At 36.9% G+C, this 27,928-nt stretch overlaps 6 protein-coding genes across 12 annotated transcripts in view; 3 read left to right on the top strand and 3 right to left on the bottom strand.

Moving 5' to 3' along the window:
• LOC110847005 (slit homolog 3 protein) overlaps positions 1-7,958 on the top strand; it is an 83,060-nt gene extending 75,102 nt beyond the window's left edge. For 3 of the 4 annotated variants that reach the window (XM_035850182.1, XM_022093848.2, XM_022093850.2), the window contains 7 exons: positions 2,719-3,356; positions 3,435-3,602; positions 3,847-4,558; positions 4,697-4,842; positions 5,656-5,889; positions 5,970-6,219; positions 6,358-7,958. In XM_035850182.1, the coding sequence (XP_035706075.1) occupies positions 3,243-3,356; positions 3,435-3,602; positions 3,847-4,558; positions 4,697-4,842; positions 5,656-5,889; positions 5,970-6,219; positions 6,358-6,710 (1,977 nt within the window). In that variant the 5' untranslated portion in view covers positions 2,719-3,242 and the 3' untranslated portion in view covers positions 6,711-7,958. Of the gene's footprint in view, positions 1-2,237; positions 2,387-2,718; positions 3,357-3,434; positions 3,603-3,846; positions 4,559-4,696; positions 4,843-5,655; positions 5,890-5,969; positions 6,220-6,357 lie in introns of those variants that run through there. The other variant, XM_022093851.2, reaches the window with a different exon arrangement.
• Positions 7,959-8,037: 79 nt separating this feature from the next.
• Positions 8,038-17,660, bottom strand: LOC110847004 (protein real-time). Of its 4 annotated transcripts, none has more exons than XM_035850180.1 (24): positions 16,942-17,660; positions 14,316-15,052; positions 13,637-13,669; positions 13,276-13,389; positions 13,070-13,204; positions 12,961-12,999; positions 12,802-12,891; positions 12,678-12,708; positions 12,489-12,591; positions 12,140-12,223; positions 11,913-12,076; positions 11,783-11,835; positions 11,609-11,701; positions 11,400-11,496; positions 11,251-11,325; positions 11,022-11,165; positions 10,922-10,960; positions 10,740-10,829; positions 10,556-10,662; positions 10,356-10,478; positions 10,195-10,274; positions 9,875-10,085; positions 9,623-9,777; positions 8,038-9,545 (listed from the first exon to the last, which is right to left on the bottom strand). In XM_035850180.1, exons 2-24 carry the CDS (start codon positions 14,376-14,378, stop codon positions 9,404-9,406), a joined length of 2,265 nt encoding a protein of 754 aa, XP_035706073.1. In that variant the 5' UTR covers positions 14,379-15,052; positions 16,942-17,660; the 3' UTR covers positions 8,038-9,403. The 4 variants fall into 4 exon arrangements, with proteins under 4 accessions (XP_035706073.1, XP_035706074.1, XP_021949539.1 ...); XM_035850181.1 differs by having other exon boundaries at positions 11,913-12,073; XM_022093847.2 differs by having other exon boundaries at positions 11,913-12,223; positions 14,316-14,790; positions 14,918-15,052.
• Positions 17,661-17,751: 91 nt separating this feature from the next.
• On the top strand, positions 17,752-19,196 carry LOC110847007 (proteasome subunit alpha type-2). The gene is made up of 4 exons (XM_022093852.2): positions 17,752-17,908; positions 18,042-18,346; positions 18,452-18,688; positions 18,826-19,196. Exons 2-4 carry the CDS (start codon positions 18,048-18,050, stop codon positions 18,998-19,000), a joined length of 711 nt encoding a protein of 236 aa, XP_021949544.1. The 5' UTR covers positions 17,752-17,908; positions 18,042-18,047; the 3' UTR covers positions 19,001-19,196.
• A 702-nt stretch (positions 19,197-19,898) lies between these two features.
• Positions 19,899-21,873, top strand: LOC110847704. Its single transcript, XM_022094696.2, has 3 exons — positions 19,899-20,122; positions 20,228-20,397; positions 20,477-21,873. Exons 1-3 carry the CDS (start codon positions 20,120-20,122, stop codon positions 21,354-21,356), a joined length of 1,053 nt encoding a protein of 350 aa, XP_021950388.1. The 5' UTR covers positions 19,899-20,119; the 3' UTR covers positions 21,357-21,873.
• A 120-nt stretch (positions 21,874-21,993) lies between these two features.
• LOC110847652 lies at positions 21,994-23,305 on the bottom strand. The gene is made up of 2 exons (XM_022094632.2): positions 23,116-23,305; positions 21,994-23,018 (listed from the first exon to the last, which is right to left on the bottom strand). The coding sequence occupies exons 1-2, from the start codon at positions 23,155-23,157 to the stop codon at positions 22,095-22,097; spliced, it is 966 nt and encodes a 321-aa protein (XP_021950324.1). The 5' UTR covers positions 23,158-23,305; the 3' UTR covers positions 21,994-22,094.
• Positions 23,306-23,642: 337 nt separating this feature from the next.
• LOC118434825 lies at positions 23,643-27,727 on the bottom strand. The gene is made up of 10 exons (XM_035849160.1): positions 27,682-27,727; positions 27,414-27,600; positions 27,264-27,348; positions 26,834-27,188; positions 26,008-26,732; positions 25,623-25,864; positions 25,458-25,549; positions 25,308-25,380; positions 23,984-24,034; positions 23,643-23,860 (listed from the first exon to the last, which is right to left on the bottom strand). Exons 1-10 carry the CDS (start codon positions 27,725-27,727, stop codon positions 23,659-23,661), a joined length of 2,058 nt encoding a protein of 685 aa, XP_035705053.1. The 3' UTR covers positions 23,643-23,658.
• Between the last annotated feature and the right edge of the window lie 201 nt (positions 27,728-27,928).

Here is a 27,928-nt window from a genome sequence, read left to right as displayed (position 1 = left end):
CTTTCATTACACGCCATTAGCACTCAATGTGCTGAATTTCAGCTTTCTAGCGATATTTTCAAGTTTGGTGTCGATTCCACCCACCTATCTATATGACCTCACTCGACAGATTTGGCTCACTTGCGAACTCGATTATTTTTGGCACCTGCAAAATTTGAAGGCAAACCGTTTTGGGTGTATGGTATCGGTGGACCGAAAGACAGACATGGCAAATACATAAGGCCTCACTGGGATAAAAATTTCTGGTTCGGGCTATGCGAAGCTGTACTAATAGGTTTTTCACCACGGTAATAGTATATGTATATGGGAAGTAGTTTTTGTGGATTATCATTGCATGTGATAATACAAATATATTCCGTTGGTTTTTTCTTGAAAATAAAATTCGGGTCAGTGTGGTCGAAAAAGATTCAGCAGCTTGGGTGCGTGAGGACAGATAGCTGACAATTATTTGGACCTTAAAGGGCATTTAATTGAAGATTAATTAGGGACTTAGTGATGCGATTTTTCGTGACAACAATTTTGAAATGGGATCCTAAAGGTTAAATAAAAAAAACAGGGAACCATTGACATGTGATCATCCGTTGTTGATGGCTAATTTATTGTCGGTGAGCGACACTGGTGATGTGCCCAAGTATGCACAAGACGCGCTGTATTCTGTCGGATATTCCGATATGAATTTGATGCAATTGACATGATATTCGGAAAGGAAACGATTGGAGAAAGTACCTTCGGCGATAAATATTTGGGAACAATCGATCAGAGGACACGATTGCATGCATTTCCTTTCCAAATAAAAAGAAGCCACTTACAGAAAATGAAGTCTGGGGTTCTCCTCCTCCTAAATCTAGACTTTCTCATGTACTGCCTTCTGAATGCAAGTAAGTAAAAGCGTGCAGCGTTGAAATCCACAATTTTCTCGAAAAGATAAGACGTAAAACATTTTTCATCCCGTCGTGGCTGGCCAGAATCTAGATTGCACTCTTGAGTTTGCCGTTCATAAAAATTGGATGTTGTACGACGCATCTAGTGTGAGAGGCTCCTTACAGCTATCAAGAAATGAATGCAGATTCGTGCATCCACCTCCACTCCGTTCGCTCCCCATGCTTTCTCATTCCTTTCGGCAAAGTGTTTCTTTTCTTATTTTCCGAACTTTTTTTCACCGAGTTGTTGGTTGGTGGGCTGTTTTGAAAGTTGACGGTTGAGTAGATATATCTATTTACCTATTTTCAATTATACGGTCCCAATGCCTTTAAAAGCTTATCAGCAAGACCGCATTATGACTGAAGATAAAAATTTGGTACACCGATACTCTTACCGCAGTGGCTTGGAATGAGTTGAGATGCATTTAGTCCTCATTGGACGTAAATAGCTGGGCTCCTCCAGAATGTCGATAGAATATTTAGTTTCGTAACATAAAGCATCCTCATTTATTCTCCAAAACACGATCTGCACATTTTCGGTGGCGCACAAGCAAGAAAAGTGTATGCGGTTATAAATAACTGAACAAAGAGATTGTCAGGATGAAATTGTTGCGTTGATTTGACCATATTTCACAGGAAAATGCAACTCTTCTGAATAAGTTTAGGATATTTCCATCTGCTGCTATGGCCGGCATGAAGAAATGAATCGACTTTTTTTTAGATATCTGAATATGAGTTTTTTGCTCCATCACCCTCGCCTCCTATTCCATTACAATATTTTATGTATTTTATGTGGCCACTCCACTACGATAGCAACTGCGGACTCGAATACTTGCGGAATCCAATTTCGTGCCAGTAACACTGACAAATTAGACCAAGTTCATCTACCCACAAGATAGTGTTCGATATTGCTTCCATGCAATATGTGCTCCTGTTAAGGCCATGTTCGCGCAATCATAAAATCCCATTTCCGAGTTATTATCAGAGATAAGCTTGAGCTGCAAAAATGTTGGTGATACATACGCTTAAAGGAGCATATAAGTAATTTATCCTTAGCTTGCAAACTGCTATTGATAAATGAACCACTATTAAAATAATGAGAGGTTTTTGGATTAGTCACTCCAGTTCATGTTGATAAGAAATTTGATATGATAAATATGCAATTCAGCTTGGTCTGTATATGCATACATGCTCTTCCCACCGTGTAATGGTTATTCCAGTTTCGAGCATGTACAGCGATGACGAGAAGAGTTATCATCAATTGATTTATCCAACCATTCCATGTTATGATGTCCAAAGAGATTTTATTTTATTACGTTTCGTGAACTGGCAGAGCAGGAGGGTCGTGTTTTGCTGCTTGCTTGTGCATGGTGTCATATTTACTTCGTGAATTAGAAACGACATCATGTTTTCATAATATTTATACATTTGAGATTTTAAGAAACACATTTACACTTCTCAATGAGGTAGTTCTTGCAGTATCAAATTTAGTTATTACACTTGTATCCTCTCTTAACCAGTAAAAGGCGCTGACTCTTGGGCGATTAGTAAAAAATGTAAAAACAAAAGACATGATTAGTCATATGAGCTGCGTGGGTATTTTGTGTGGTTATAATTATTTGTATGTGTGATGGTTGAATCTCCAGTCCATCTAACATCGCAGTTTTAGACTAATTAACTCTACTAATTTATGCACTATTCGAGTGGAATGATATCCCAACGTGGAGTGTAATACACATGTCGTAATTTTCCTATATCACATCTTTTAATGAAACCTTTGCATGTTTGTTTGTTTCAGATCCGTGACAAAAAAGGCGGACAACGAGTGAACCATTGCTCACGATCTGAGTTGCTGTCCTTACAATTTTGGGTCCAAAGTGGATTAGTCTCTCTGAATGGACTGAATTGTATGGACACCGTGAAATAATATAACACCATCAATTGGCTCCTTTGTTCAGTCTTCCCATATAAAAATACCGAGTGGGGTAGTGGGAAAAGGGCGACGCCCGATTCTCATTCCAATATCACCCAACTTACTTGGGTGTAAGAGATAAAATAAATCAGATTGGACAGCAGGTGTGTGAGCAAAGTGAATCAAGGAGAGAAAATACTCGAGAAGAAGACTAAAAGTCTGGAGAGAAAACATCAATGAGATGAGATGAGAGGGGAGCAGAAGAGAACTTGGATTATTCGATCGACCAAGTGAAAAGCCAAAATTGAAGAAAGTATACCTACTCATAGCGAAGGAGCTAAATAGTCTCATCGCAGCGTTACACAGCGAACGAACTGCGACTATCATCACCACCCAAGAAGGACACCAGAATGAGGATCGTCTTGAAAATGAGGCTAATTCATCTCGTCGTATTTTTATGCTTCTCGGGAGTTCTTGAAAGTGTTGCAGCCGTCTGTCCAACGGGATGCACATGTGACGACGAGGTGATTGATGACTACATGACAATAATACGTGGAATATTTTCAGCATTATTGACTTGAATGTAAATTTTTTCTTTCCAGAACTTGCATGTGAACTGCGTCGAGGCCAACCTGGACATTGTTCCAATTACGCTAAATCCCAGTGTACAGCGATTGATTTTGAAAAATAACAAAATTCGAAGCATCGACCAAGGGACTCTCACTTTCTACCACGAGCTGATCCATGTTGACCTGAGTCATAATCATTTGGTAAGATTTGATTTGTTTTATCTTATTTTATCCTTTGTCGATAATTTATTATTATGCGAGAAATGAGTGGAACGTAATATGCAACAAAAATGATCAAGAAGTTGGATTTACTTGTAGGGCAATGTTCGTGCGATTTTGAATACATTTAAATTTTGTTTATCTTATTCGTTGTACGTAAAAAAGGAGTCGGAGGGGGCGTGTTGATACATTGACTGGAAATATAGTTTGCCTTAATTTTTTTCAGATCCGGATCCAAACGGGGAGCTTTGCTTCTCAAACCAAGTTGGTGCAATTGCATCTGAACGCAAACAAAATTTCTCACCTGAGCAATAGAACGTTTGGTGGACCTCAAAGTGTCATGAATTCGTTGGCCGTGCTCAACCTCCAAAATAATTTACTGGAGAGAATCGAGTCCTCAATGTTCATGTATGTTCCAAACTTGGAAGAACTAGACCTAAGCCAAAACTCGTTGCGAGAGCTAAATACAAGTGCTTTCTTGGGACTTGCTGGCCTCCGGATTTTAAAAATAGACAATAACGAGCTAAACCAAATCCCAGAAGTATTTTCCAACAGGGCATTCATTCCTTCTTCGTCCTCCTCCAATAATGGTAATCAACTGAGTCCAAAGAACAATTTGGTACCCCATTTGGCAGACTTGTCCTTGGGATACAATCCAATTGAGAAAATTGTGAATGATGCGTTCTCAGCGGCCAGAAATCTTGTTTCACTTGACCTGCGAGGATGCCGTATATCCTCCATTGACATTCATGCCTTTAGAGGGCTGGGAGTGCTCAGGAAACTGATTCTAACTGACAATAACATGATGACCGTTCCAACAACCAGCTTTCCCCCGTTGATGCAGCTGGAAACACTCAAATTAGGAAGAAATCCCTTTGATCGAATCTCCAGAAATGCTTTTGTAGGGTTAAAGAAGATGAAGAATCTGGAGATCGCAGGTACTAAATACCAACAAATTTACTTTGGTTTAAAATAGTTGCGCAATACACTTTACAATACGGTGCACATAGGTTGGATTTAATCAAATTTATTGTGATTGGATTTTCTAATCGATTAAACGCATAAAAACACTACAGGCGCACCTGAGCTTTCTCTTGTCGAAGAAGCATTTTCAAACAACTTGGATTTGGAGAATGTGGAGCTTTCCAACTGTAAGAAATTAGCCACCCTTCCTCCTAAATTGTTCAAGGGGCTCAGTGGGTTGAAGAATCTCAACTTGAAGGTAATAATAAATAAATCTCGCAATAATCACTTTCACTTTTAATCTATTCAAGTGTGCTTCCATATTCTCACCCGCATCCTTTTCTGGCTCAAATTGTGTAGATTTTACATAATTTTCAAGAGCCATATGCGAATAAATCTGGACATTTATTATGCAAAATGCAAATAACGTTCCCATTATAATATGTACATGTATGTATGTAGAATGTGAGTGAGAGCAAACCACTCGACAGAATGATTGATGAATGACAATCGTTTTTACATACATTATTTGGCATAGTTGTCTTAACCCAGTTCATCTTTCAAACGTGTCAGCTTATCACTTTCTCTTAAATGTAAACTAGGTATGAATTCTGCCTTTACCAACATTTGATTCTTTAAGACCTTAGTTCAATTTATCGTGTGAAATGCACTCTTCTTGAGGTAACTGAATACTTGAGCAGACAGATGGGAAACGGAGAAGCTGTCACTTTTATGCAGACAGATCCTTATGTTGAGAAGTACCTTAGCGAAAGCACGCCAGAGATGATTTTCTCCCTTTCTCCCAAAGCAGCAGAAATGAACCAGACTCGATAGGTGCATAACCACCAATGTAAAGATTCACGTTTCCGGAACATCATTTCCATCTTCAATCTTTTGAAACCACATTTGGGAAACGTAAATGATTGATGTTCCTCGACTCCTGCTGATCGTCCATGTACTCTTCTTTTCTCACATATTTATCGCTTACACTTGAATAAATCCCTTGCATTGGAAATGAGGCAAGAGGAAAGTAGACGATTATCTTAACATTTTTATAAATTTTTTCCCCAAGGATAATGCACTGCAAGATGTTCCAGAGGACATCGTATCTTGGCAAAGTCTTAAATCTCTTCACCTGGAAGGAAACCCCTTTTTGTGTGTTTGTGAACTATTCTGGCTTCGAGACTTGCTTTCGGATGAGAAATTCAAAAACTCGTCATCGTTCGTCCTGTGTGCGGAGCCTGGTAACCTCCGAGATAAGAAGCTGACATCCCTTTCATCACAAGATCTAAACTGTTATCTTCAGGTAAGCTGTCAATATTGGCTGGAATTAGCATACACATTACGATGCATACACATGTGCTTATATCCGTTTATCATCCGCAGAGTCCTATTCAAAAGACGATATTGGGGGTTGCCATTACTGTGACGATCATCATCTTGGTGATCATATTTTTCCTGCTGTACCGCTACCACGAGAACATCAAGGGAACCTGCAAACGTGGCTTCCGTCGACCCTCTCGAAGAAAGCGGAGCTCCGTCATTTCTTCCTGTGGAAAAGAACTGGATACTGCTACAAAAACGTCCTTTCTCAGCAATCAAAGCCCATACCCTTTCTCGGACGACGACTTCACAGGTAAGCAACTAACTAATCCTTGTAGTGTTGAGCAAGTGACAATCAATGCATTGTGGCAAATTATGTAAACTATTTGTATTACCTCATCTGCTACTCAGCACAATCATAATACTAATGAAAACTGTTCTTCTTTTCAAGTACGGGCATCCCTAATGTCGAGTGGAAGTCCTGGTCCTGGGGCAAATGGGGGAAACAATTATAACATGCACTCCAGCCACACACTAAACCCAGTGACAATGAACAGCCTAAATTACCCGTATAACTCTAATAGTTTTAATAGCCATAGTCTTCACCACCCATCTCATCACTACAAGAGCAGTCCCAACAACTACGCCTCGCCTAATTACTCGAATGAATACGACGCCCCCATAAATTCGATCAACTATCCACATCTTCATAATCACAGTCAGCAAATTGACCATAATTTGCCAATTCATTACGCCCTCCACCAACACCAGCCTGTAAAACCCATTCCAATTACTGAATTGTAGCAATTAAGGTACTAGCTCTTTTTGCCTCTTTGTTATATGCTATTCCACTATTTCAAACTTGTAAGTAACCAATTTACATATTATGTACGTACATTAGTATAGAGAACTGAGAATAGACTTATATTTTAGCAAGTAGTGTGATACGAACATATTATCCTCGGCATAATATGACAGCTATTATTATATAGCACGTGTACTTTTAGTGTTTTGTAACAGTTGCTCGTTAATAATAAGAACCTGTACATATGTACAGTACAATTAATTTGACTCACATATTTTTCTAGTTTTTGTCATATACGCGTATGTGTAGAAATAAATGTGCTCGTTGACTTGCAAAATGTTCTCTTTTTCGGGAACGAGAAAACTTGATGATCAATCTTAGGATAAAATATATTATGCGCATTCGCAATCTATTGTATACCTTTTCCCATAATATGTGTATCACAAAGTAAGAGTTTTATGTGGACATTTATGACCTAGCTCCTAGAATATCGGTATGATATGCAATGGAATAACTTGCACATTAAATAAGTAAGTTACTGTTCTTGTGATATATAGCAAAGTCGCAAATGTACTAAATTGCGGCTGAAGTAAATACAAAAGACGACTTTGGAATCCTAAACTTACCCTCAATAAACAAAGCAATATATTCGCCCTTAACTTTGTCCTACTTTAAGAATATTGTTGTTATCTGTAATTTGTGTCACAAGTCTTGTTAAAGTTATACAACTTTCACTCGTATTTTCACCAATAAGTAAAAAGAATGTCACACAAAATCTTGTTTAACTCACTATGATGAGATATGTATGAAACGTTTCAGACAGATTTCTAGTCAACTTGTCAAATGTAATATTCCCATTTTTTAGTTGTTTGTTGGACTATTCGTAATTGATAGGTATTTAAAAAATAAATAAAATCGGGAAATTGATAGAAATGTACCTTTCCATCATCCATCATTGGTTTGTTTATATTTATTTTCCTGAAAAATAAATTCATGTCGAATTGAAGTTTTCCGATTACTGTTCTCCTTCGTTATTATATTACTAATATTCTGAGCAATGGAGAAAATGGACAAGGAAAAATTATTACGTGTAACACATGCTCTATTGGTAATATTTTGAAAATGAAAATTCATACTTATATCTTGCGTAGCTGTAATCCTTGAAATACTTAGAATTAAATAAAACGATGTCATTTGACGCTACACTGAAGATGAAATTTGTAATAAAAATGAGTCAGTGAAAACCATTTCGAGTTATGCATCTCCTCCTTTCTTTTACCAACTAAAAAAATTACACATAAATGTGTTAATAATATTCACGCATAGTTTGTAGTTTCACAAATAGTGGCACTTTATTGCGAAATTAAAGTTTTGCAAAATAAAACAGAACAACTTGTCCTTAGACAAGAGACCAGCAGCATCTGGTTAGTTTTAACCTACACGCTAACATCATTGGTTAGTTCACGATTTTGATTTAGTTTTTACTTGACAGCGAATTACTGAAGGAGTCTGCTACTCAATAGCCTCCTTATTAAAAAGTTTAGATATGTACGTATTACATACATCAATCAATCAGAACAAATCTCAATTGCTAAAATTCTATAATAATGATGTTATTTAATATCTATCAAAGGTTATTACTTAAATACTTACAAGCACATATATTATATGCAAAAATTAACAGAAAAATGTAAGAAATACTAGAACATTTTAGCATCTCTGCTCGGGAACTAGGTAGATCTTGGCTACTGTCATTTTAAGTGACTGAGGGCATATTTTTATTATAACTGTACATAAAGCAGAGGTTCGTAATTTTCTCGAGGCTCAAATATATTATCACACGTCAGTTATTGAGAGATTACTCGGGCAAAGTTCGTACATCTACATAATAAATATGTAATTATAACAGTAATAGGAAGTATCGTTAATATATTTATTATCCTCGCTAAATGCTACAACGTATTTGTGTATCTCCAATAAGAACATTCAGATGTACTTAAGGCGATGATGGCATGCCAAAAAACATTACTACATTATAGGTAACTCTTTTGAATTGATGGAGTTACATATGAATAACGGATAAAGCAAAACTGGTAATGCGTTACGTGTATAGCACCAATATCTTATTAGTTTGAGTCTTCCGATGGGAATGCACGTGTCAGTCATTAAGCAATTTTAATATTACCTGGTTGTTTAACTTAGCCACTAACATTAAAAATATACGTAGACTATGCTTAATATCTCTCTGACTGGTTCACTAATTGCAACAATACATCATTTTTAGTAAGTGACTAATCGGAAGGTATTTTTGGAAGAAGCATTTAAATCAATCACATACTACAAGTGAAGGCTTTCTGTAAGTCTTATAATAATAAACAATAAAACATGTGAATCTTAATCTCTTTTCATAAAATATTTGTAGAAGCATCTTGTAATGCTTGTCACAATCTCAAAAAATGTTCCCGTGATGAAATTGCATCATATATTTTTGTGACACGACTCATCAAAACTGTCGTATATGTATGCACAATAGAACTTAATAATAACATAATACAGTCCGATCGGAATGCATATCCGTTGTATAAAAACTAGTCAAATGAGACTCAATAGATGAAATCAAAATTGTGCCTACCCAAGAATAAGCGTAAAAAACGCGTACTTTGTAACGATTAACTGAAAAAGTCTACTACATTCATCTCGACGGACATGTGCTAAGACCAGCGCTAAGACATGATTTATCTGAAGAACCTTCCACAGTGGAACCGTTGGCCTTCGATGCAGAACTTAATGAAGACAGACAGCTTTTTTGGGACTGAAGTGATGTCATTGACCCTCTGAAATATAAATGCATTGTATAACTGTACTGAATTTTGATCATTTTGTTTCTTTAACTAACAAGTATAAGACTAACCGGTAATCGGCAGATTTTAAAACTTCGAAGTAATACATAACTTTCGCTTTTGGAACTGTCAATGAATCCATAATATGATGCCCAGAAGTTGGATTTGGATCAAAGAATTTCCATTGCATAATATAGAAGCCTGTTTGATTCGTAACATGGGATCCCTGGAAAAAATAAATCAATATGTCACGTTACTTTAACAGACCAATGTTTTTTCTTTAGTTAAATAGTCATTGAAACATTAGATCATGCTAAAAATACCTGAACGGATTCTCCGTCGTGGCAAACAGTTGATGACTCCACTCTGAAAAAATCATGACCTTCTTTCCAAGCTTTCTCGATCACGGACTTGTGCTCCGTATTCTCAGATATAGGAGGACAATTTGGTTTGACCTGAAGAGCGCCCGTTGGCGATGGCACCATTGCCGGAAGAGAATTCGTAGTTCGAAAAATTGAGAAGCAAACTCCATGGCTGTATTATGGACATACCATACATTATTAGTCACGAGGATGTCGTAAACCATATAGACTTGTTCTAGACTTTACTAGATGGGACTATAAACACAAACCACAACACTTACACATTTTTCGAAAGTAGTACGTCAAAATCCCAAGTGATAACGCTACCAAGATCGTCGTTTTGAATTACTAGCTCATGTACCTAACAATAGATTATTGAAAAACATATATTAAATATAATTTTCACCACTCACTAAATACTTATTCTTATAAATATGCATACCTGTCCACGGGATAAATTTACACACTTGTATATGCTTTCTTCTGACAGGGTCAAGTGTTTCAAAAATTGTTCTTCAGGCATATAGCACGTTTTTGGGACCAAACCACCTTCCGGAATTTCTGTCTAATAATTTATCACGATACAAATTTATTAAGATAGGTCTCTCCCTTAAATACAGTGAATGAATTCAATTAACTTACTTTGCATTTACCCCCCAAAAATGATGGAATGTAATCTTCTGGAATTGAGTCTGGAAAATCCCCAGGTCCTTCTCCATAAAATACAAATTTTAAACACGTCCGTTCATCTGGAATTAAACAGGTCACCGTATATTATAAATATACACATGCGTGCAAACTCGAAATTCATTTTAATATTTCAAACCTATAAATGCACCGACAATGGTCCAGAGGATAGGAAACACACGTGGAGCACGAATAATTAAGACTCGACCCATCGTCTCTGGATAATTTGCTGTGTAAGTATTTAATTATTATTAGTTCGACTAGTCCTCAAAAAATTTTGCTACTTAATCTATTAGAAAATGTAAAATAATACTTACGTACCTTCTACAATTTCAATTATCCTCAGCAGAGTTTTTATACCTAGTTTAAAAAATTAAAATAATTATAATTGCATAAATTAATTAGGCAATAAAGTGATTACCGGGCGTCCACAAGTGCCTCATGTTTAGTCCTTCTAAATCCAAAAGTAGCGTCCAAGTCGTTATGGGATAACCAGACTGCACTGTAGCTTCTTCTGTTAACCTTAACCCTTCTTCACAGATGTGAAGTGTCAGCCGAAGAAGGCCTGAAAAAAGTTTGATACTTAATCTTAGAAAATGCAAAATAATACTTGTGTACATTCTACAATTTCGATTATCATAATTTCATACCTTCTTCTCCGACGGTTTTCATCAACCCTTTTACATCCATAACACCTAACCGCAGCACAAATAATGGGCGGCCATCTGTTTTTCACAACGATATTGCAATTAGGATATTGATTCAATTGGACAGTCACTTTATAGCTTAGCCAATATACCTTTATCCCAATTATGCCAGCAACCCGGGAAGTAATTTTTAATAACTTCAGGGGCCTCATATTCAGACAATATTTTGTCTAATTGAAATTTTTTCCTCTGTTAAAAAATAAATGTAATAATGTAAACGTCGTATGTATGTATTTGGCACCACATTTTCTACATCTATGATGTGTGTACTTATTTCGGAGATTAATAAATCATTACATACCCAGGTTAGCGATTGTGATAACATTTCTCTTGCTTTCTCAATGTTAAATTCTCGAGCCCGAAGAAATCTAAGAAGTATTGCATCACTCGGCATCTGAAATAAATAAATATTACCGATGACGCTACATTGCATTAATGAAGGTATCATCGTATATGTATGTTCATCTCTTCTAACCTTTCCCTTTTGTAGATGAGCTACCCAGGTTCTTAGTTGAATGAGCTGCGACTCTATAGGACAATATAATATCCATTATTAGTATGTGATAGCCATTAGCTCTAGTTAGAAATAGCGTTATCATTATTGCCTTCTAATGGTGAGAGGTCGCCTAAATATCTTTGGATATAATCAGCATCTAGGCGATATTTGTCATCGTCTTCTGAAAAGGAGTCACAACGAATAGCAGGAATCCCTGGTTGACCTCCTCCTACTACACTGCTTCCGGCAGATTTGTCACCCGATAGCTGCCTGCTAAGATTAGAATGCTGAGATTTTAGGCTTGAAGCAGATGCTCCAAGTTTTAAATCTTCTAACGTTTTTGAAGGTCTCCTGGCAGTTACTATGGTCTGGCTAGAAGAAGCTTCGTCACTTATGTTTGCTTTACTGTCCTCGGCATCCCTGAGAATACAAAAGTATTATTTAATCAACTCGTGTATGCATGAGTAAGGATGACCTTCCATTGTGATTCTAACACAGTGAATTCATATAAAAGACGGGTAACTTTTGACATTTGCTAACGAAGTATCCATACATATCAAACACGAGGTGATATTCTTCAATAATGGAATTAGTATATGTCAAAAATGTGTACTCTACAACTCTCTTAAACATGAATTTCTTGTTATAAAATCTATCTATGAAATCCATGTATACAAAACCATACCTTTCAACAGTAGCTTCATTTCCACCTTCTACTTTTCCCTGAGATTGAGTTATCTCTTTAGGAGTCCAAACCGGCAGGCTAGTAATGCCTTCATTCTTTAGCTCTGAAAATGCAAAATTGCAAGTAGTAACACGGTGAAACCCTTTTCGTCGTCTACAAATCAGTGAGCAGACAGAGTAGGATTTTTACCTTCGATGAAATATTCGATGATTTCTTTACCCTGAAAATTTCAATATAAAACTCGACATAAGCTAAGACTCGATGATTACGGAATAAAAACTATTTTCCAGAAAGGAAAAATGTACGCACAAACCTTAGCAATATTGGCTGAGTATTGCTTTACGGCAATCTTCTCGACAACGCCTTCAAAGCCAAAGAAGGACTTTACCTCTAGACTAGCGCTCTGTGGTAATTAAAAACCGTTGCTTATTAATGTAGTGTCGACGACATAACTTGCGAAAAATAAACTTACCTGATCGAAACAAGTCCAACTTGCATTCTCAGGATGCACCTACAATAATAGTCAACTTTTATTTATGAAGTATATTCATTTATGTTTGAGAAGCAAGGACAGAACTTACAAAGTAATTGCAAACTTCGTGAACAACGAGACGAGTATCAAAACTTTCGTTAAAAGCTTCAATTTTAAGGGATCTATTCTTACGATCCAGGGTATTTTTCTGTATAAAGTATACTAAATCCACTCCTGCGATTTTCTGGAATAAAATTTCAGATGTCGATATTACGATATTGTTAATAAATAATGTCCTATTATGTACACACGAACCTTGAGCAAATAAGGTGCTTCGATATTTAACTTGCAACGTCGCTCTACAACGTGTTGAGATCCATCATCGGATTCTGTATCTTCAAGAATGTCTGAGCCAACAAATACGGGTATCTGCACACAAGGAACTTATTTGTTAACCAGCATATATAAAATTAATATTTACACAACAGATTTAGCGAAACTAATCTTAAGAAATTTTAGACGATTCGAGACAAATGATATTAGATTGATACTGTGTTTTAGAACTGTTGCGCAAACATATGAATTAACTGAAATTATAGCTTAAGCTTGGTGTACGACTTCCATTTGCTGACATCTAACACACTCTAAATTGATATGTATTTAATAAATTACGTACCATATCACAGGTTGGAAACCGCCGTTCATACGCCTGTCGTAAAACAAAATTTGTATTTAACACCCGTTATGCATGTCATACACACATATGTAATTTCGCGTTATTCCGGTTTGTCCCTATAAAATCTAGACAAGAATTCACTGGCTCTCTGTATGAATAAATTGACCATTCACGACGAAATAAAGTTTCCAAATTTAGCAAACTACAGGCAGGTCATAAAAATGTTGTGATATTTAATTGGCAAACTTGATCAGAAGGCAAAGAAACTTGAGATAATTGATTGTAATAAATGTGACTATTCATATATGCACGCTCAATCTATTGATAGTGGAAGGCTGCGTAATTCACGTTCATGTACGAGGTCAGGTCAATCATTGCCATCATTTTAAACACAACAACAACCAACAGAAATACACAGATCCAAACAACATTGCCATATCGCGTTAATAATAGTGGGATATGAGTGCCAATTTAAAATCATTACTATGATTTAACATAAACTGGATATCTATTCAAAGGATGTGATGTCGTTTCTTACCATCAAAGTATAAAGTATAATTTTTATGTGCGATGAGACCATTTTTTATTTTTATAGTGGGCAAAATTATTGAGCTTAAATTTCAAAATACATGAAACTCTATCCAATGCACGCAGTAAGAGTAAATGGGGATTAACTTACCTCCATGACCAGTTCGAAGGAGTACTTGTAGACCCTGACGGGGGATTGGTACTTTTGAACCATTTTAACGAGAAAAGGATCTTGTCCTCACGTCTGTTCGATTTTCCTCTGAGTAATATTTCCGATAGAAAGGTCGCCACGGTGTGTAAACCCACTTGACGAAATTTTTCGAGCAAGTGATTCACTGACTGAGAAGGAGCACAATTCGCCAACAAGTAAAATATTAAGATCCAATTCCAGAGCTGCCAGCAGTGTCACAGTCGCACTTCCGAAACGCCACTAGAGCTGATTGATTGAGTCGCAACTTCGCAAGGAGCAACATTCGGACAGCTAATAATACGAAACGAAGGAATATTATATAACCGAGTTGGGTTGGATTGAGATGTATGATGGGGTTCACTAAAGTTGAGTTGATTGATTCGCCAAAGTGAGTGTCCCCGAACTTATTTCAGATGATGGTAGTCAGTCACTTGTTCTATTCGTTAAGTAAGTAAGAGAGATGTGTTGATTTTCTTCTCAATTTTATATGTATGTTTCTTGATAAGGCAATTTTCCACAATTTCTCCAACAATGATACCTGTGCTCAATGTTAATAAACTCACTCGCTATGTATAGAAGTCCGGCAGCAAGTTTTAAATAATTAATTTGCGATAAAATCGTCGTCGTCTAAATCCAGTAAACTCGACAGTCAAGAGAAAGTCGAAATAATTATTATCTCATTTTTCTGCTGAGGCATACTGGAAATAAGAAAAGGATTGCGGTCAATAATCATTAAATGACAAAAGTCAAAAGTGGCAGTGGCAGCAACAGTATCAATAATTGATCATGCCAAAAGCGTAAGCATTGTGGAACTAGTGTAATTACATCCATTGATATCTATTTATAACAATGCTCGCTTTTCTCCTTCGATTTAGGCAACTTTACAGAAATTGATGATGGTGCTACTGCTCCCGTAATCAATAAAATCCCACAATCGTAACTTTTGACCCCTATTTTAAAGCTAATACGTTATGCCAATGCCAATATATCTAAATATGTGGATTTAAATGGGCAGGGATGGAAAATGTATATGTATGTATGATGGGATCAGACAAGATGCGTAATTTCACTAAAAGGAACCACCACGCCCCACATGAACTTGATTTCTTGCAAATGCCTCTCGTCACGAACAAAATAAATCGTCATTGATTCAGGAACCATGCACGGGAGAAATGAAATGATGTGTTCTGTTTATCGTATGGATTTGTGATGCATCACCCATGATAGGCTTATTCGGCTTACTCCCTGAACCTAATCTCACTCCGTGTTCACATTGCTACTACTCGGAGAAAGTAGGTACTGCAGTCTCAGCAGTGTATTTTATTTTGGACCATGTGCACAATTGTGTGAGCCGAAACATTTAAAGCCGGAATAAAGAGAACATTTCATGAGAAAGTGTCGACCAACACGCCAGCAGGCCTTGGCTTTCCCAGGCTTCTTCATTCGGATTAAATGGACATACATGAGTGACTATTACACACTGCCTCAGAACTACTACGTAACAATATCAAAGCCAAATATATATGTAATGGTTGAATGGATATATCTTCTTTAGAACCGAGTCTTTCTTGCGTTCTTTCAGTACAATTGGCCACGAACAAATAGGAAAATTGTAGTTGTTAGCATGGACTAATAAGCATGCATGAGCAGCAGTGGGCCAAATATCGATCTGATTGCTGGTCTTTCTCCTTGGTGAAAACTCTTTGATAAAAAAATAGGCTTTCAGACATTGTATCATTGCAGCAAAATGCATTCAACTAGCGAAAGATCGATTGATATGTACTGCTTGCACATTCACAATTGAAGAACATTGAAAGAATCTTTTTGCTCATAGTAAACTGGTTTGCAGCTAATATATGTATATCGACTTTGTATACATGAACTCATCGCCAAATGCATATATCTGCACATGGTAAACTCCATTGAAATTCTAATTCTCATTCTTATTACAAAAAAATAAAATGGTTGTTTCATCGCTGACGTGAATTGAATAAATGAAAGTCAAACGGAATTATTAATACGCAGTCCCTGGGGCGTCAGTGCATGCTGGGCTATTATTTACTGCAGCTACATACATATGTATATATGCTGGGCAATACTAATTTACTCTGAACGAAGAATTAATGTAATGTTGCACAAACTATAGAAAAAAGTAAGTACTACAATATGCTAATGTGCCGCTGGATACTTTTTTAGTGGAGATACTTTGTTCATTGTTGTATGTATGGAGTAGTAACCACGAGAAAAAATAGTAACTCGACATTTAATGAGGGCTACGCCATGCAATACCACAAACAGCTATTTAAACACAATAAAAGAGAATGAGGATGAGACAAGTATTAGAGAATGAAGAGAATAATGATGCGACAGGTATCAAAAAGTCGGATATTATATTAAAATATTAAAAAAGTATAATGAATTTAAGGGATTATATTACGAGTTTGTTGGGTATTGATTTTATGTAAGTTTAATATGCTTTTGACATTACGGAATTATGGCTTAAATCTAATAGCACATGCATAGGCCACAATGCATTAACAATATTTTAGCGTGTTTATGCACATAATATATTGAAACTTTCGAATACCTTGAAGTTAAATGCGACGAGAATGATGGGTATGTTGCTTTCTCTTATAAGTTCTCTTATCCTAGAGGAATCTGGAAACTTGTGGTTTCGAAACGAATTGATATTTATTAGATATTAGTACGTCCACTCCTTGTAACTCACGGACTGATTTTCAGGGTTTGAGAATGGCATTACAAAATTAATGAATTGGTGTTGAGCAAAGTTGATGATGATGAATTTTATTGAGGATTGATTATATTACATCTACACAAGCAGCAGTTGTGTGTAAACTGTAAGTATTAAGCAGTGTCTCTCCTGCTAAATATTTACCACTGCAGAGAGGCAAGAACATATAGGCTACTGTGTGTCAAAGGTTATCGGCTATCTTGATCAACTATGTGTCCTTGTTTATGTTATATTCCCCTTAGATATTAGCAATCAATCGACTGATTGATAATACTAGTTAGTATAATTAATTGCACACATTGACGAAATGTCAGTCACACACCGACACACCAAATTTTTTACAATGGAAAATTAAGATTGTGCAAATTTTATTAAAAAATAACAACTGGGGGAGATGAATCGGGTCAGTCATTCACTTGTAAAAACGATGATCAGATGGGGAGAATTGTTATTTTGTATTTGCATTACAAATTACAACACACTTTTTGCACATCAGAGAATGAATGAATCTCTACTCTTGCTTAGTACACAGTCGGGTGGCGAATGTGTGCAAATATACGAGTCGCCCATCATAATATGCGGTATGTTGATTTGGTTTGGTTTTTTGTAGCTCGATGTGCGAGTTTTGCCTCTCAAATTCCCCACGAACACGGCAAGGAACTTTAAATTCTGAGTGTCATTCTTATTATACAAACTGCATCACATCTCTCTTCCGCCGGTCAACAAAATAGATTTTGTTTCGTGCCCAGTTTTCAAGAAAAAATAAAATCAATTTCCAGCGAAATATCTACTACTACTAGAGGTAAGAATTAGTATTCATTCTAACCTATTTAGTGAGCGACACATGAAAGCTGAAATAATTTGTTCATTGTTTGAATTTTTATCATTTCACAACTCATCGTTGCTCATTGATTTAATTCCTGTTTTATAACAAGATCACAATGGCTGGAACGTCTGAACGCTACAGCTTTTCCTTGACCACGTTCAGCCCATCGGGAAAACTGGTACAGATTGAATATGCCCTTGCCGCAGTGGCATCCGGCGCCCCCACGGTCGGTATTAAAGCGACGAATGGTGTGGTACTGGCTACGGAGAAGAAGCATAAATCTATGCTCTATGATGGGACCAGTGTCTGGAAGATTGAAACCATCAACGAGTACATTGGAATGTGCTACTCGGGAATGGGACCCGACTACCGATTGCTGGTCAAGAGCGCTAGGAAAGCAGCACAAGCTTACAAGTATAAATAAACCTATAGTTATTAATTCGTTATTTATTGTGCTTATGACTTTGACTAATAACGTTGACAGGCAAATATATTTTATTCATATTTCAAATGTTACAGAATGGCGTATGGAGAACGAATCCCCACGGTTCAATTGGTCCAGCGAGTTGCGGCAGTGATGCAAGAGTATACACAGTCCGGCGGCGTTCGTCCTTTCGGCGTGTCCTTGTTGATTTGTGGTTGGGATGATGGGAAGCCCTACTTGGTCCAGTGTGATCCTTCTGGCGCATATTTTCCATGGAAGGCTACAGCAATGGGAAAGAATTTCATCAGCGGCAAGACTTTCCTTGAAAAACGGTACACACACGTATATAATATGCACACATACATGATAAAAGAAAACTATTAATCTTGATAATTAATTTTCTATTCAAAATATCCTGACTGATAATTTATTATTTTTCTTTTATGTGGGTGATTACTGAATGCGGCAGGTATAAGAATGATATTGAGTTAGAAGATGCCATTCACACGGCCATTCTGGCTCTCAAAGAAAGTTTTGAGGGACAAATGACTGCTGAGAACATAGAAATCGGAATCGTCACAAAGGATGGTGGATTCCGCCGTTTGAGTACTGGAGAAGTTAAAGACTATCTGGATAATTTGTAAATGGGAGTCAATTTCTGATTTCATTGTGTGTTGTTTACATTATTCAAGTGAATTCAAAATTCATGTCTTGTATGTTTTTGTCGAAAATCTTAATGAAATTTTATACGTTATGAAACAAAATTAATATTCAACTCTGGATTAGATAATAAGCTAGTGGGTGGTGAATACACAATAAAAATAATTATACCGTATCTAAGTCCTTTGCTCATTGTTGACGTTGACTAGTTTGGTTAGGTCATATAATTTCCAATGTCTGGGTTATAATAATAATAATGCACGAGTCACGAACTCGAGCGAGACGCCTTTTTGGAAATACGTGACAAATGGTGGGTTTAAGTATGATGATTGAGATGTTTGTTGTGAATGGAAATCAAGTTTTCACTTTTTAAATTTAATCTCTTGTTGCTGACTGGAGCCAAATTAACGCGTCTAGAGCTATTGAAGGTTAACAAGAAGCGAAAGTGTCAATGCCGCATCATCAAGTATTAACTAACTCTATATGGATTCCCACCCAATTCGAATCAATTGGAATTTCATTCAGATATATCCTCTTGTAAATAGTATAACAAATCTATTTTCGTCATAACACAGAATATGCTAGTTGCATCATAAAAATGGTAAATGATGCGGATACATACAAAGAGGGAGAGAGAGAGAGAGGTGTACTACCAACTAAATCTAACCCAACGGTTAAAATATGGTACAATCTTCAAAATGAAGCCCAATAAATATTTTGTGTATCTAGGAAGTAGATTGCATGATGAAAGTTATTTCGGTCCAAGACCTACATTCGAGTTGACATTCCATTATATCGGCACTTGGACACTTGTAAAAGCAATATTAAGGGTTCCGTGTGCGAAGTGGCACTTATTGTTTTGCGGTACGTGTTGGCATAACCCACGCAGGGAAAGGGTTGGACATGAACAGACCGAAAATAGACATAACTGGATTCATCACCTATATCACTCTTGAACTGGATTCTGATCTTTGTTGTTCACTACTACCCTGCTGACCAATTTTCATTTCAGTGTGCTCAAACTTGTCGACAGTTTCAGTCCAGCGTCCTCCGCACCAATTTGTTTTGATAAGTAGTATTTGATATCGTGCTTGTATTTCACGATGGTAAGTGTATACACACTTTGTTCACTCGTTTCTCATATTTCTCACAGCGTCTCATTCTCGCAAAGTCTTATTAGTCTCATATTATACCTTGTTTAATTTTTGCAGATTTACCAACGCTCCTTTGTCATCATTTGTGCAATGACTATTATTCTTCCACATCTTATCTGTGGCCAGAATAATAATAATTACCAAATGTCTTACAGCATTGTTAACGGGAAACTATACGTAGACCCTCCGACGACAACCACAACTGCTCCAAGTTTTATGGAAAATTGGTAAGCAAACAATCAAGATTGACATTTTTGTATCCTCAGTTCAAATTTCCTATTAACAGAGGTTGATGTAATATTGCAGGTTCCCTTGGCTTTCGTCCTCATACACGTCATCCAACCCGGAAGAAGTTGACGAGGCAATCATTAACAGTGTCACTGGTCCACCCCAACCATCCATCAGTCTTAGTCAGAATTCCCCATCCAGCTATTCCCAGTATCAGTACAACCAACAACAGCCACAAGCAAGCTACGCTGACAGTCCGTACTTGTCCAACGACGAGGACAATTACCTCCCTGCAGATTCTGTAAACACACCTCAGCAGGTCGCACCACCACCCAACGGAGTCCGGTACTCTCACCAAAGTGGTTATCCTAACCCGAATTACATTTCAAATCCGTACAAAAATTCTGCTATGCCCCAACTGCCCTATCCCTTTTCCCCTTTGCCAGGACAAACCACTACTTCGGCTCCCTTTTACCAACCAATTCTAGACTTTTTTGGATACGGTAGCAGTAACGAGGAAGACCAACTTCAACTTCCATTCCCAGGGGGACAATACTCAAGTAGTGGTAGTGGAGGATACTCCTCTTTGCCTTCGTCCTTCCCCCAAAATTCCTTCAATTTTATACCTCCCCAGTTTGCACAAGCGAGAAAGTCGGATGAGGAGCATCCTCAGTATGTAGATACTTACGGTGATGGGGAGGCAAAGTATTCCTCATATAACGGACCTAAATCTGCAAAGTCTGATGATGTCACAAATCATAAAAAAAATACTACGGAGAAAGAGAATCCATGTCCTAAATTGGGAAATTGGCAGTGGAATGGTGATGTTTGCATCGCAGTAGGACCAGTCCCAATCTGGGCTTGTAAACCCAATGATTTGGTCATGTCTGGCAGGATAGGAGTTTGTCGCAACAAAATTTTTTTTCATCCTGGAACCAACCCTTTAGGGAACAAGTAGAATCCGCATTAGGTAATATAGCAGCAAATGCTCAAGTAGCTTCTTTCTCATCAAATTATTCAGCAACTTCTAGAAGCCTCCCTTCACAACAAACTTTGGGAAGTATTAGCACCATTGTAACTGTCTTTAGTAAATTCGAAGCTTTGCTAACTAAACTTAATTCCATTTTGGCACCTTTTGACAAACTTATTACCATCTTAATTAAGATAAATTCAGTAATAACAAAAATTAATCATATTTTAGCATTTGCTGAAGTGATGAATACCTTGTACATTTCAGCTAGCAATGCATTTACCGTGCTACAAAACGTAGTCTCGAACGTTGAACGAAATAGAAATTCAACCAGTACCGGGATTTCTGGTAATAGTGTTAATGGCGGTAGTAGTAGTGTCACAAAGGTCGTTACGACCACTGCAAAAAATTCTAGTAGCAGTTACAGTAATCATAAAATTAATAAGTATGACAATATCATCAAGCTGACGGATGAGGAAATTGAAGCCATGTTAGAACTGTATGCGGTAGATAGTGACATGCACTAATGCCCTCGACAAATTGGTTTGTACATATTTATTTATGACATAGCGATGTTTTCGGTTTTGTTGGTATTCTACATATACATGTTAGTAAATAAATAAGATTATTAAATTTATCCAAGCGTTTTTATTTGCATATTTGTTTAATCTCGTAATATAACTAAATACGCATTCATGTGACGTATGCATACAAAAAATAAAATATTTATGGTTCAAGGACATTGTTATTATTGCTTGCATGTTTTGGAAACATTACTTTGACGCGATTTCCATTCTGAATAGTACTACAGCTATGAATATGTTTCCAATTCCGAAAAGTGGAAGGTGGGACATTGTCAACACCTATTTCTACACTTTCGAGTAAGGGAAAGTGTCCCAGAATTTTGTCAATGGACTTGTTGTCAACCGCATCCATTTCCAAATCAATAGAAAGACGCCTTAATGGGTATGCCTTTTCTGAGAGTAAGTCAACCTGCTGTTGAATTAAGGTGCATTCTACTTCAAGACTGGAGAGATGAGAAAATTGACAGGAAAGTATAATCTCAACAAACCACGTCCCAAAAAGGTCGTCGTTATCCTGGTGATATTTTGACAAATGGATTATTCTCAAGTTTGGTGACGATTTGAGTATATCATAAAATAAGTCTGTTCTGTTTGAGAAATCCCCTTGTATTCTTAGCTCCCTCATATTATTCAAATGGACAAATGAGCCATAGGGTAAGCAATTCATTGGCATCAAGCATTCCAACAATTGACCACAATTCTTTTTGGACGAGACCTCCAGGCTCGTCAAGTTTGGAAGTTTCTTGAACAAAGAAATCCGGAATGTTGTACTTTTCCAATCGCAAAAGTTTATGCTCAGACTTGTGATTGTGGGTCCAAACTTATTTAAAAAGTTGGAAGCTTCTATTCGGTTCAAATTTAAGCCTTCAATGTGATAATGCGATACAATGTATATACCATCTTCAGATATTTCATTTACAAATCGTTTCAACTGATCCAGACAAAAGATTTTAACTGAAACTTTGTCCTTTAGTTTATGATCCGCTTCAATCATCCATTCTGAGCAAACTTGTCGCATAGACAGAATGTCTTTAAATGTGAGATGAGACAAAATTCTTCTGAGCACCTTTCACATAAGCAGACTTGTAAGTATATATATTTAGTTGGCGATCTATGTATTTCATGCCATCAATGCATTTGTAAATATATTAAATCTCACATACCGTGTAGAGAAGAAGTGGGTGTGCCGACACCACTTTTTCCATGTCCCGGGTAACTTTTTATGCCGTATATTTACGTAAATTACAGGACTAAATTTTTTCCAAAAATAAACCTCTGTCCAAATCCTATGTAATGTCTAAATGATAAATGTATAATTGATAAATGCATGAATACTTTTGGTTGATAAATGAGGATGAAATGAACAAAATGCATAATGAAGGCAAATAAATAAATGAACCATGCTGTGAATCAATATAAATAATTAGCGTTGTATTTAGAGTATCTCAACTGGCGGAAAATACAGAAGCGCACTTTATCCGCATTATTGACGATATTGTGACCAAAAAGTGACAAAACTTGACCACAGAGAATTTCCATTGCAACATTTGAAGGTTTGTAGTACGAAAAATGTCCCCAATTTGTTGACAGCTCAACTCAATTCATGAAAGAATGCATGCAAATGCATGCAAAAATCAGGAGTATGTATTTTCAATTTGCTTTAAAATGTTAATTACTTTATTTAGTGCGAATTGAAAACTAATTAATCAGATTTTATTGTTCCAATTAACCAGAATGTTGGGGGTCACTTCATCTTCCCATTCGTATTTTTTATACTGAACACAACCCTCACCTCCCTCCTTTGAAGGATCGTAATTAATCCCAGGATTAGACGATGGCGAATGCCAAAATGGGAGACAGTACGCTTTTTGTTTGAACTCTGTCAGCTCAGGTGTGATAAAGTCCAATCTGAAATACATAAAATCATATTGCAATACAAGTGGGTACAATAAATACTACATATTACATGTACATACTATCTATAGGAAAACTATACATAATTATCTGTATACATAATTTTATATGACGTACTTTGGTTTTTGGCTAGATTTCGGATTCTTGTCATCCACAGTTTGAAATGTCCTATTAAGCACAATTTAATATTTCACATGTAAACACTCCCACACATTAACCACTTCACCCCTATAACGACTATGTGGCGTATTTGACCTTTACGCCGAGTACGACCATGTGGCGTAAGTTCCCTTGGCACCGGAATACGACGATGTGTCGTATTGACCCTTGACAACGGATACGACTATGTGGCGTATTTTCCGTTCACACCGGCCTACGACTATGTGTCGTATCCGGAAAAAATTAGGTCATTGCCTCTCCAAGCAAAGTAAAGCAAGAGTTATGAGTCAACAACCCGCCCTTTAGGTGGGAAGATAAATTGTCTCTTAGGAAATAATATTAGAAATGGATGCAAAATAAATTTATAGCCAAGTGGCTATATCTAGCCAACACGCCGAGTTGTGAAAACTGTTTTTTGCAAGGAAATTTCGACACCGATTTATTTCAACAACGGTTTACGATAAGATTAGAGAAATTGTTTTGCTCACATGTAGCACAAACGGGCGTTTTGGGCGAGAAAACTAAAAGTTTGATGAATTGCATCATTGCATGGATTTAATTATATACCACAAATAATCTTGCCGGTAGGGTAAACTACGTCAAAATTAATCATTACGTATCGGGTGCCGCTGAAATATCTTTTGGGCGGGAAAATTAAAAATTGAGAGATTGCCAGGAATTAGTAGAATTTAATTTTCCCGCTTAAAATTGATTTCTATTCACCAGATGCGCCATAGTCTATGTTCGAGCAATTTCCTCTCACGGGATAATTATTCATTGTCATTGCTGTCTATTTAAAGTCATTGTAAGGATTTTTGGTTTTCCCGCCCAAAATCGGCTCCTAAGGCACTTTATGCGCTATAATCAATATTTGCGAGTTTACGTACTATTATGCAAGTATTACTCCATGCTTGTCTAACTTTTCATGCAATTACAATCATTTTTAAAATTCGGCGTGTTGGCTATTTTCGGCTATAAAAATTGGTGGTTCGCCACAACTCAAAAATGCAAATTACAACTCAAAATACCTTCTTGAAAGGTTATTCACATCAATTTTCATAAAAAAGTGTCCAGAATAATTCCGGTGGGAACACCATTTTTTAATTCATGGCCCAGGAATTAACGTCATGCAGTAGATAAAAATTTCGGGGTCAAGGGAGGTAAAAATTCGCGGTTACTAGGGGTGAAAGGTATGAAAAAACTCGTCTCCTAGGGTTGAAGTGGTTAATTATGTACTTATTGTTAGATAAGCATGTGCATTTAGTGTGTCTGAATAACTTACGCTCCACCACAATGCTTAACATAACGTGGTCGTTTGATCCATTTTCTATTATTAGAAAAGCTCCTCGAGGCCCCTAAAATAAAAGGGCACATATGATCAAATTGCATTCACTGGTCTTTGAGGGTCATTGTTTACAGTATTTTTACTCACCAACACATTTGTCCAAGTTTTCAGAAAACTTGTTCAAGTCATACATTTGAAACACATACGCATAAGCCTTGAGTGAAGGTCCAGGGTAGTACCTTGATAAATTCGACTGAATAATTTACTGCTAACAAGCAAGTGCGCAATACATGTACATGCATCTCAACTCACCATCTATGTTGTATCCACCTATTGAAAAACATTTCTATTTTGTCGTAAAAGTAACTGTATTCTGAAGCATTAAACGTGAAATGCCGACTGCAGTAGTACTGGGTCAAGAGATAAGTTTTCCACGCTACCTCCACCGGAAGATCCAACTGTTGTAAATCTGTCTTTAATTGGGTCGGGAGATCCGTGAGAATGGTCCTATTTATGGGTTTCCCTCCCCCATATTCATAGCTTACATCCCGAAACTAAAAGTCGGTAGCATATCAAGTTTCATTTTAAATTCTCAATTCATACCCACCAATCAAAAAATATGCTACATATGTGTGGGCTTTAGGACATCTATGCAGCAATAAAATACATATAAATGATTAGAAAAAAGCTATTTTACCTCAGCAGTGGGACATTTAGCATCGGGATCTGAGGAATTGCCATAATTGAAAGTAAAAGGCTTTGAACTATTTAAACAGGTCTTCAACCCTTCGTAAATGGCCAATGTTCTATTTTCATCTTTATCCTCAAACGGATAAAATTGAAGACTTTCTTTAAGCGCAACTCGGAACATTCTCAGCAGTCCTGTCAGGACCGTGTGTGGAACTTCCTCGTCGGGGCACACACTTTGCACAATTTTTCTCGAAACTTGCAATAAAATATAGTCATTCACTCCGACCTTGGGTGTAGAAATTCCTTTTAAGGAATATCCCAAATTGGCCAGAATCATTCGCTTGGTTTGCTCATTAATTTCTCGGATTGTTTTTGTAGTCAAGTTATATTTTGGAGTCGTACCATCACAGTCGTGAAGTGATTTATGATTAAATAACTTAAATTCAAGTCGCATTTTTGGTCCAGTCGCTGTGGAATCTGTCGAGTTTGTGGAATTTGAGTCGGAGGAATTTCCACCCCCAACAGGAGAGGGGCTAACTGGTTCGATGATCAAGTAATCATCTCTCAAGGGGTCCAAGTAATCTGGAGGAACGGTGCTGTCCTGCCCTTTTGTGGTTTCATTCCCCCCACGGTCAACCCCATTGCCGATGCACATGGCGGCGCATTTGGCGTCATTCTTCCCACTCCCAGATGGCAGTTTTCCATAAGGCTTCGTGGGGTCCTTCCTCTTCTCTATAAATTAATAATTGCATAATTAAAATAACAATTAGGATATTTTCCAAGTTTTTTGCAACTGGTGAGGCATATTGAGACGCGCCTCATATATGTATTACCTCTGATGGAAAAAAATTGGTTGATTTCGAAAACATCATCATATTCATATAAATTTTTTTGTCCATGAGGTTTGTAGCAGTAATTAGTTTGCCGATAAGGTAGCTTGTCTGCGTAGTATTTCATGGTCACGGCGCTTTTCTTTGTAGTGTTGAATTCGAGACAGCGTCGAGAATTTAGAGATTCAATTTGATTTATGGGAAATATTGCTCCTAAATGTTGGTCATAAGTTGGACTATAATACGAATATTCGAAATTTGCAGGTAATTCTTGTATGTATTCGAATCCTGATGTGGATTGAAAATGATATGGCATATAGGCTTTCGATGGGTTTCCTATGCTCCGGATATATCGAACCTGTAATTTGAATTGTACATATATTATGCTTTTAGACGCATACACAAAACAACATATTGAAAAAATCCAACTTGCATCTTTATCCACCGAGAAGCATGAGCCGTTGTAAGCGACAATAACTTTTACTGCTTTGTCACACCATCCTTTAGCAAATATCCATCTGTAGCGAGAAATTGCGAATTATCAAGAAATAAATCATAGCTTTTGTATTGCAATTTGACTCACACGCCATGACCACAAGCACACCCAATCTTCACTGGGTCTTTGAACCAGTAGCCTGATGAACACTTATCCGCCGTCACCACCCCCAAAATATTGTCACCACCTCCAGAAGTGCACAATCTGATCCAACCTACATTACCCGAATGCTCACTAATGTTTGTATAAGTAGCTTTCACGAGGGAAAGATTAACTATTAAAAGAAGTAGCAAGAGATTTAACAAGTTGCACATTTTGAGACAAATCCAATTTCGAGGTGTTCTTGGAGAGTTACATGAATTTTGCATTATCACTTTCACTTTACTGCTCGTCAGCATCATCGCTGTCAAGAAGTAATGGATACACGTAAACTTTGGTCACCACAATTATGTCACCTTACTGTTAACGTCCTAATGGATATGATATCACAATTTCTTTTCTTTTGCACCTTTGCCATTGTTCGACTTAACGTTGGATTGTTTATAAACAAAGAATTTCGAATTTATGAAAGTCATATGTATGATGTATTACATTAATAATTG

This window comes from Folsomia candida, unplaced genomic scaffold, assembly GCF_002217175.1.
Source record: "Folsomia candida strain VU population unplaced genomic scaffold, ASM221717v1 Fcan01_Sc003, whole genome shotgun sequence".
In the NCBI taxonomy this organism is placed as follows: Eukaryota; Metazoa; Arthropoda; class Collembola; order Entomobryomorpha; family Isotomidae; genus Folsomia; species Folsomia candida.
The sequence above is the reverse complement of the archived record's forward strand: the minus strand, read 5'-3'. Positions and strand labels throughout refer to the sequence as shown.

Bases quoted from the DNA above. Each gene is read 5' to 3' on its own strand.
- LOC110847004 (XM_022093846.2), bottom strand. From the start codon at position 14,378: ATGGTTCAAAAGTACCAATCCCCCGTCAGGGTCTACAAGTACTCCTTC. The intron at 13,000-13,069 runs GTAAGTTCTGTC...CTATTATTGTAG, and splicing joins ACGAAGTTTGCAATTACTTT to GTGCATCCTGAGAATGCAAG. The intron at 9,546-9,622 runs GTTAGTCTTATA...TTTATATTTCAG, and splicing joins TTAAAATCTGCCGATTACCG to AGGGTCAATGACATCACTTC.
- LOC110847007 (XM_022093852.2), top strand. From the start codon at position 18,048: ATGGCTGGAACGTCTGAACGCTACAGCTTTTCCTTGACCACGTTCAGC. The intron at 18,347-18,451 runs GTATAAATAAAC...CAAATGTTACAG, and splicing joins AAAGCAGCACAAGCTTACAA to AATGGCGTATGGAGAACGAA. The intron at 18,689-18,825 runs GTACACACACGT...TGAATGCGGCAG, and splicing joins AAGACTTTCCTTGAAAAACG to GTATAAGAATGATATTGAGT.
- LOC110847704 (XM_022094696.2), top strand. The intron at 20,398-20,476 runs GTAAGCAAACAA...GTAATATTGCAG, and splicing joins CCAAGTTTTATGGAAAATTG to GTTCCCTTGGCTTTCGTCCT.
- LOC110847652 (XM_022094632.2), bottom strand. From the start codon at position 23,157: ATGGAAAAAGTGGTGTCGGCACACCCACTTCTTCTCTACACG. The intron at 23,019-23,115 runs GTATGTGAGATT...CTTATGTGAAAG, and splicing joins ACCCACTTCTTCTCTACACG to GTGCTCAGAAGAATTTTGTC.
- LOC118434825 (XM_035849160.1), bottom strand. From the start codon at position 27,727: ATGATGCTGACGAGCAGTAAAGTGAAAGTGATAATGCAAAATTCAT. The intron at 27,349-27,413 runs GTGAGTCAAATT...TTCTCGCTACAG, and splicing joins TGTGCTTGTGGTCATGGCGT to ATGGATATTTGCTAAAGGAT. The intron at 27,189-27,263 runs GCAAGTTGGATT...TTCAAATTACAG, and splicing joins GCTTCTCGGTGGATAAAGAT to GTTCGATATATCCGGAGCAT.